Below are 9,306 nucleotides of genomic sequence, written 5' to 3'. Positions count from 1 at the left end.
AAAGTGGTATGGTTCATTCGATCGCTAAGCATTTCGCTCAAATCGTGTTCGTCCATGTGATTTCGGTGGAAAATTGCAAGGTTATATCTATATTACAGTTGTTTTATTGCATTTTTTGTGTACAAGTCTACGAACCATAACAGTTTTTACAAAATTACATTTGGATTACAGTGGACCATTTTAAGTTTGATACGACGAATAATAGCGCTTACGACGAAGTAGAACGAAACCTTATTGTAACACGGAATTTTGAGATAATGGCGGATATGCCCATCCGACTAAGGGCTGAAGCTAGGCGAATCGGACTGAACATCAACGAGTCGAAGACAAAGTACATGATAGCGATGGGCACAAGAGAGGACACGGCACGAATCAACGCGTCCTTGGTGTTTTCGAACGGAAGGTATTGAAACCATCTACGGCGGAGTGCAGATGGAAGACGGAACGGGAGAATGCGGATGAACCATGAATTACACCAGCTGTTGGGACAACCAAACATCGTCCGTCTCGCAAAAATCGGGAAGTTGCAGTGGGCCGGGCATGTCACAAGAATGTCGCATAACAACCTGGTGAAAATGGTTCTCGAAAACGATCCCTGTCCTAGTAATGTAAGATTCGAATATTTATTATCATTATATGAGAACTTTTGCTTACATTCAAAATGAATCCATTTTTTGGGAACCTTTCATTAGACGTGATAAAATGGATCGGTTAACCTTTCGGCTAGCCTGAATGCCTTATGTTGGGAAGTGGTTTGATAAAAAAAGCGGGATCAAAGAACTCCAACAAGGCATCTAATTGGCCATACTTGGATGACCAAACAACACATGTTGACAGGAAAAATTCAAAGGATTGGAAAACATATAGCACAGAATTTTCTGTAGAACATGTTTTACTCAACTATATAAAACAATACTATTAGAAAAAAAAAATGTACAAACAGATCTTACTTAGCAACAACGATGTTAAAAACCAAGTTGTTAAATTTTGTTTAAAAATTAAATCTAGAAATACAACGTAATTCTCAATAAAAGAAAATGAACTAATTGGTTTAAAAATTGAATAAAAATATTTCGCCAAGAAAGTTTGTGTTAAGCAGTTGTAGTACTTGTTTGCTGCTAATGCTTATTTATGCTGTTGATATTAGGGTAACTAATATATTTTGGACACCCTGGGTCATTTTTCAGCAAATTTCCCAGTTTAAATCGAAAAACTAACTCAACTCGCATGCCATTTAGAAAGATAGGACTATTCTGCATTTACATAAACAGTTTGTACATAGAAAATGTGTTTATTTTATCCGAAATTATTTTACTTTAATCGGTTCATTAATGCAACCGTTACAACACGTTACACACAGAAATTGAAGCCGTAAGAAATTTTTCAAATGTAAACAAAATTTTGTTTTTCAAATTTCTGAACCAAAGGCGTTGAACTTCTTCGGTTTTCCATTGTCAATCGATTGATTAGACTATGGGCAAGCATATTATACAACCGGTGTCGTGGAGTTTGTCGCCAAACGATAAAAAATGCCGGGGGTCCAAAATATATACTTTGAGAGTCTTAAATGTATTGGTGTGTCCAAAATAATGAAAAATAATGCTTCACAATTAAATTATTTTCGACGTTTTTTGGATCCTACAGGACCGGTTTGGCATTTGTACATCGTTGAGGAAGTTTTTCTCTACATTTTGGCATGTTCTTTGACTTGGTTACACTGTGCAATTAATTAATTGGGACAAAAAAAAAATCACTACATTAGGGGTAAAAAAAACGACCGTTACCCTATTCTTAGGAACATATTATGGTACATTAGATATGGTGATGAGTCAACAATATCATCATCATCTCGATATCTATAAAAAAATCATGAGTAGCATGATATATTGTCACACAGTCCTCCTTCAACGCCCAGTCTAGGTATACGTCACTGTCGCCCACTATTTTACCATTTGATTCCAAGACTTCAAATGAAACCCACTGTGACTCAAACGTTCGTCTACAACATCAACACCGATTTGCATGTGGCGACAACCTACTCCCATGGTCCAGGAATAAACCAGAATTAAAGGTTTTTTTTAGCCCATGAACCGATCACGCCATGCCGGGCGGAGAATTTCATTAAAACAAATGTCTCACGATTAATATCGCTTTCCCTCCCCCACTATCGTGACACTCCCACGCAGCAGCATCCTGACCGAAAGCTTGCAGCAACTCCGGTTAGTTCGGAAGCACCAATCGATGATCTAATCTGTCGGATGTTGCATCAAAGTTTACGGTGACACGAAGCAAGATGCCTTCCAAGGTGAAAATCCACACGAACAAGAAAAAGGGAAAATAGTCTTTACTTAAATAAATTGGTCATGTTTATGAAGGGGCTTACGCTTCGATTCGGGGATTAGTGCAAAATCGAATACGATGATGATGACCTACCTAAGTCGATGGAAAAAATCTTTTCACTAAGTGTACTTTAATGGAGATTTGCTGCCGTGATGTTGCAAAGATTTAACAGGGTCAGTCATCACAATATTGCCCACGCGCTCCAAAGTTAATTGGGCAAAACATCAAAGAAACGACAACGCATTGTTACATCGAAATCATTGAAACTGTGTTCGCTTTATTAATTCGCTAGATGGTGAACCTACTGAGGAAATGATAAACGTTTCATATTGCCAAAATACCTACCTTGAGTGACACGAATCGGCAGCAGGGGTCAATGTGAAGGCGTGAGGTTTGCCGTTAGCTGAAAGAACAGACATTGGAAAGTACAACTTACTTATCAAATGGTTACTAAATTACTCTGTGTATTACATCCAGCCTTTAAGTGTTTTTCCGGTTATTTTCGATTTCCCCTTGTCGGAGAAGGCCGGCGATGGTGTTCGAGCTGGAGAACTCGGCGGTGGAGGTTCCAGACGGGCAGGAGTTGGGGAACGTGAGCATGAACGGGATGAATCGGACTTAGCTGAACCCGACGGCGAAAGGGTGTCCTTCCGGAGACTGCCCTGTGAGCTTGGCGTAGATTCCTTGGCCTTTATCGACCCAGCACTGCTGACTTCGGTGGTGCTAGGTTTTCCACTGTCTGTTTTCTTGTCCAACGGTGGACTTACACTTGGAATGGGGGTTTCAGGACGTTTCGGAATACTGTCCGCACGTCTGGGCGTAGGACAGCGGTCGCCATTTTCGCTCATGACGTCCTCCGGGTCTTCCATGATTGGTGAACGTACTCGAACCTTACTCATATCGATCCGGATGTCATCCTTGTCTTCTTTGAAAGCCGTGCTGATCGTTTCTTCCGGAGGATTCACCGTCACTGCAGCGGGAGTTGTTGCTGATTCCTTGAGAGGGATCTCAGTCTCCTTCACAGGAGACTTCTTCTCTGTCTTATCCTCTACCTCGATGCTCTGGAAAGATGTCAAATCAAACTAATTGTAAAGAGGTCAACCACTAAAAAACTCACGTTGATCTTATCCTTCAACTCCACAAGCTTCTTTATTGAACTACGCGTGGTGGAACCTCGACGTTCGTTTTCGAAGGTGGCAGCATCTGCTTCATCCTCTTTACCTGCATCCTTTTTCAATTTGGTCGTCATGAACTTGACGTAGGCCACCCGAGTCACCGGAGTCACCTCCGACAGCTTCGGATTGAACTCCACCAGATTGTCCGTGTTCATGTCCAAGCCCTGGGTTGATCCTTCAATGATCTGCTTCCGCAAGCTCATCCTGCTGCGACGCATGATGGCTTCCGTTGAGTTACCGATCGGATCTCGGACCGTTGTATTCTTCCGGACCAGAGCGTTCCAGTCCTCGGGCTTCCTGTAACGTAATCCAACCATCAAATAATTGTTACACATTCAAAGGACAATTCTTACTTCTTCTTGGCGCTGGTACGGCTCCCGATGGCTTTGGCAATCGTGCTGAACACGTCCGCTGCCGGTTTGTCGTTTGCGTTTTTGAACGTTTCGTTGAGGAGGCCTTCGACGAAACCGATCTGGAAGTCCTTGAGGATGCGGCGCTCCATGACCCGACCCTTTTTACCAGCAACTGCGAATATTAATTGAGATGAAACAGGTGTAAGGGAGAGTGATCAGTAAATTGGAACGGTGAATTATGGACAACATCGTACCACCCTAGCAACAATATAAGTTTTATCATGGATTTAAAAAATAATTGTTGTATGAAAAAAAAAATCAATTTAATGTGGGCAGCAAACAGTTATAACTGGGAGATCCCGGAATAATTTGTGGCTGGCATTTAAATGGCTTAGCTGAAAAAACAGTTCTGAAGGAATTTTGTATATTTTGTATGTTTCATTGAATATAAAATTACTCAAACAATCACACTGCAATGTTCTGGAAGAACTCCATAAGATATTCAACCAAAAATTCTAAAATTCTAAAAAATCAATGTTTCCGAAATTTTTATGAAAATTTTATGAAAAATGTCAAACTTTTCTGAACTGAACTGATAAATTCTACAATTGCACCGAAAGTTTTCAATATATTCAATGATACAAGAATTGTATGGAATCCACATTTAAATGAAGATAATTTTTCTCAACCAAAACAGTTTTTTCTTCTTCTGTTATTGGTCAATACACTGATTATTGTTAGCTATTTGAATTTTGGAGACGAAAATGACCCTAAGTCACAATAAGTTACTTTTTGTAAGGGACTAAGGAAGGTTAAAATTTACACTCGGCTAGCAAGTCGCGAATGTGATACCTATATTATAATTAAAAGCAAGATTTTTTGGTTATGGCAAAAACCCTAGACAAACTCCTAATGAAATTTTTAGAGGAATTACACTGAGAATTTTTTTAATTATATCATCGAACTTGTTTTATCAATCGTTCTTATATAGTAAAAGACTTACCGACGAGTTCATGTTTCCAGAAAACCTTCAAAGCACTACACCTAACAACGAGCTAGCGAATTTCTTAAAAAGAAAGTGGCTTAATTTTTTGATGGTTTTGGTCAATGAACCATCAAAAAATCTACATCTACAATGTCCCTTTAGGAACCCTTGCTTTGACAATCTGTAACCGTAGAGTTTCTCAAATTATGTCCGGTTCCGGAAACCCGAAGCATACGAAAAGCAAGTTTCCATCGTAGTTATGTTATTCACATTGGTACTATTCGGTTGATGGATATTTTGGCCTAAAAATTATCTGTAATAAGAAACAAGTTACCGGAGCACATTGAAAATTTCTGTTCTGTATGGTTCATGCGGAACCGGTTCTGCAAGCATTTTTTTGATAAACTTTTTCATTTATTGTCCCTTTCGTATAAAAAATCAAAGACTCACCCCCTCCGTTACGCTTTTTGTACGATTTTTTTGTATGGGCCGAAACGCTTAAAATTCAAGTTATGTCTGATGTTCGAGGGTGACCCATTTCGCATAACGATGTTTCGCATACGGACGTTTGGCATAATGGACATTTCGCATAAAGCAGTTTCATACAAGAACAGGTAGCATTTTAAAGAAGGCATATAATTCTCATTTTGCCCAATGTCCATTATGCCAAATGTCCGTATGCGAAACGTCCTTATGCGAAACATCTTTATGCAAAATTTCCCACCACCTGATGTTCTGCCAAAATTTCATTCTAATCGGTCCATAAATAACTGAGATAGAGCTTATCAAAGTTGGTCATTTTGGATGGAAAATCGAAAAATTTGCAAATGTTTTGTCCAATACTGTAGGTACCCGTATTATGGGATATTTCAGTTTTAGTACCAAAACTAGGCATCCGAAAGCTCAATCTTCATGATTTTGAATAGTTAAATTATATATAGTTCAATTATAAATTCATGACTGCTTTGTTATTTTTAACACCGAAAGATTAAAGATGTTTCTTGTATCTCTGAAGAATTTATTGAAGTAGTTTTTTGCCCTGGAGAAGGGGCCATCCTTAGCTGAGTGTTTAGAGTCCGCGACTACAAAGCAAAGCCATGCTGAAGGTGTCTGGATTCGATTACCGGTCGGTCCAGCATCTCTGAACTGTTGAGTTTCCAGTAATCTCAGAACTATAAACTACCCACCATAAGTATGAAATCGTTGCAATATTGAGTATTGCAGCACTTTTAAGTTTAGCATCACCCAAAATCCAGTGATAAAATTTTTTTCAACAAAAATAAAAAATCGCAGGGGCTTAAAGACGTATTTTTTTAGATGACCTCAAAATACATTGATCTAGCACTTCAGAATCACGAGATAATATTAATTTTAGGTGATGCTAAACTTTTCAAGGTGCTGCAATATTCAGTATGAGTGTTGCAATACGCGATTCCATACCTATGGTGGGTAGTGTATAAGTTTTACCTAGTGCTTTAGGATTTTTTATTAATTTATCCGATGAAAATTAGAACTAAAACAAGCAATAATCTTTGTGGACAATAATAATTAGTATTCGTTGGTAAAGGGATTCATTATGAATTTATGAATGGATCTGTGAACAAATTCAAGCAAAAAATAATGAAAACATGCTTCAAAAATATCATGGAAAAAATATTACTAAAATAAATCCTGATGCAATTGCTGGAGAAATTGATGGAAGAAATTTTGGTGAAATGTAATTAGATGAATTCCAAGTGAAACTTCAGTTTAAGTTCCAGGAATAAATTGAAAATAAACTCCTGAAGAAACCCGAAACGCTTTCTGTATGAGTTTCCGGGATTTTTTTTTATCTTTTTGAAATCCCTGTAACAACCACTAAAGTTCCCTATACTTAAAAGAATCTATGAAAAAAAAAATCATTGGTGTGTTTCTGAATCAGATTCTGAAAGTAACCGATGAAAATAAGTTCCAGCGTGTTGCCTGTTACCAATTCAATTTTTGTCACATACAACATAAGTTAGTGCTTGAAATGGACTCTAATTTGCTTATGAAAATCTGTTTTTTGCTATCTGCATTCTCATGAATTGGGAATGTTGAGCTTTTCTTATTTGTTCGATTTTGACAGCTTGAGTATCAATTGTGTACCATTTTCCGCATCACAGATAGTTTAATCATCGCATTACAGATAGCAAGTGCTTTGTAATGAAAGGTTTTCTCAAATACAGTAATAAACGTAACTCGATTTTTTTTTTTGTTACGTTATATCGAGGTTACGTTATATCGAAGCAAAATATTTTTTTTTATGAATTTCGTTCATCATGTATTGTTTTGGTGAGAAAATGGGTCTTATATTGATATTATTGAACTAGCAGGCATTTTCAGTTTATCTCACATATTTTTTTAAAATATTTTTCCGTATATAATTTTTTTATATTTTTCTTTTTGTTTTATTTTTTACTTTTACCTTTTTATTGCAATAATCCCTAATGAAATGTATTCAGGGAAAAAAAACTTTGCAGGAATCCTTGAACACTCGGAGAAACTATAAAAGGAATTCATAAATGAGATCTTTCAGAAATCTTTAAAAATGTTAATGTTGAGCAATCCATGAACATTTCTAGCAAGCAGTTATGGAATTTCAAGAATTTTGTTATGAGGAACTCGTGGTAAAACTCCTAAAGCAAATCTTTTTGTAATTTCTGGACAGAATTTTAGAATGAATGTCCCAAGAATTCTTTGAAAAATGTTTTTTTTTTTAATTCATGAAGAAATCACTAGAAAACTATCAAAAAAAGAACTATCTTCGAGTAATTTTTCATGCAAAAGTTTCTGAACGAATACATTGTGGAATTTTCGGTAGTATTTTAGGAGAAATTTCTGGGGATCTCAGGAGGAGGATGCTCAGTTTTTGAAATCCGTGAATATGTTTTTGTAATAAAAAACACCATAAAAAAATTTTCTAGACTTATAGTCTTCAAGAATTACTTGAAGAACCCAATGAAAAAGATGATTGGAATCTTTCTTAAGAAATTCGTGATGGAATCAATGAAAGATTTCATTTCACATAGAATCCTTGAAGAACCTAAAGTAGTATATAGAATGGTTTCTGCATAAATATTTGTAAAAAGTTCTGCAGAAAATCATGATTAAATTGGTGGAGAAATGCCAAGAAAATTGTTCTTCAGATTTTTGGACGAATACCTGTACAGTTTTTTTAAATAATTTGTAGAGCATTCCAAGAATTATAACTGGATTGTCCTTTAAAGTGACCGCTGGAAGAATTCATGAAAAAATGCTGAAATAATTTATAAATTTCTAGACTCCGGAAAAATATAGGGTACCATATGTGGAATTGTTTGAGAATTCATAGTTGAATCCACTTTGTATCCTGGAGAAATTACACATGAATATCAGGAAGGTTAACTTGTGGAATTTCTGGAATATCCCTGTCGAATTATTTTAAGAATAGGTTTTTAAGTTTTATACATGAATACCAGGACAGTTTAAGATAAGCCCATGGAGCAATTATTGGCGGAATATCTGGAGGCATCTTCAGAATCCGTCGAGAAAATTTCGATATCGATTTATGACTGTATTCAGTGATAGTAAATGCTTGAATTGCTCTGATTTAGTATTGGTAGGTGTTTGAATCTTGAAAAATGTTGTATAGCAGTTCATAAACCATGTTTTTAATAAAAATTGTAAAAATAAATGGGTCAAAAAAAAGTTACGTTATATCGAGGTAAAAATTACGTTATATCGAGTTACGTTATAAAGAGGTTACGTTATATCGAGGTATTACTGTATTACTTCACGTTTGAGCAAAAAAACTGGTTTTAAAAATTTGTAAAATGATGATGGTTATTTTCCTCTTAAGGCTCAAGAATCCATCATTCAATCATCAGCAATAATCAAAAATGAAAAACCAGTTTTTTTGCTCAAATTTAAAGAAATCCTCATAAAAATCTATCATTATATAGATTGATAGCAAGTGTAATGCAATGATAGATTTCTTGAACATTTCTTAAATTTTGAGCAAAAAAACTGGTTTTGAAAATTTGTAAAACGATGATGGTTATTTTCCGCTTAAGATTGTTTTTAAGACACCGGCACGTTATTGCTTCCAGTGGACGATTAGCCCTTTGAAGGAAGCAGCACACTAGGACAACGGACTAGCATGCAACGCCCAGTGGCACAGTCGAAATACATTCCTGACGAAAAGTTTTCAACACTGAAGCGAAAATCGAGCGCACACCCCTTGACACGATGCGACTAACTGTTGGTAACACTAACTGCATGCCACGAAGCCCAGATTTGACCTGAACATTGTAGCAGCAGATGCCAAATATTAAGCTATTTCCATTTTACTTAGCTAGTGTTTACCAGCATCCAAGTAATTTTGTATCCTACATTTCATTTTCATTTTCATTTTGCAGCGTTTGGTGGGGGCAATGAGAGCGCAAGTCAGTCC

The 9,306-nt window shown here is 36.5% G+C and overlaps 1 protein-coding gene across 2 annotated transcripts; it reads right to left on the bottom strand.

Annotated features, from left to right (window-relative positions):
• Positions 1 to 2,586: 2,586 nt before the first annotated feature.
• LOC110681253 (transient receptor potential protein-like) lies at positions 2,587 to 4,068 on the bottom strand. Of its 2 annotated transcripts, none has more exons than XM_021857021.1 (4): positions 3,869 to 4,068; positions 3,458 to 3,812; positions 2,800 to 3,401; positions 2,587 to 2,743 (listed from the first exon to the last, which is right to left on the bottom strand). In XM_021857021.1, the coding sequence occupies exons 1-3, from the start codon at positions 4,015 to 4,017 to the stop codon at positions 2,808 to 2,810; spliced, it is 1,098 nt and encodes a 365-aa protein (XP_021712713.1). In that variant the 5' UTR covers positions 4,018 to 4,068; the 3' UTR covers positions 2,587 to 2,743; positions 2,800 to 2,807. The 2 variants fall into 2 exon arrangements, with proteins under 2 accessions (XP_021712713.1, XP_021712714.1); XM_021857022.1 differs by having other exon boundaries at positions 2,812 to 3,401.
• Between the last annotated feature and the right edge of the window lie 5,238 nt (positions 4,069 to 9,306).

Source organism: Aedes aegypti, unplaced genomic scaffold (assembly GCF_002204515.2).
Source record: "Aedes aegypti strain LVP_AGWG unplaced genomic scaffold, AaegL5.0 Primary Assembly AGWG_AaegL5_hic_scaff_60_PBJ_arrow, whole genome shotgun sequence".
In the NCBI taxonomy this organism is placed as follows: Eukaryota; Metazoa; Arthropoda; class Insecta; order Diptera; family Culicidae; genus Aedes; species Aedes aegypti.
The sequence above is the reverse complement of the archived record's forward strand: the minus strand, read 5'-3'. Positions and strand labels throughout refer to the sequence as shown.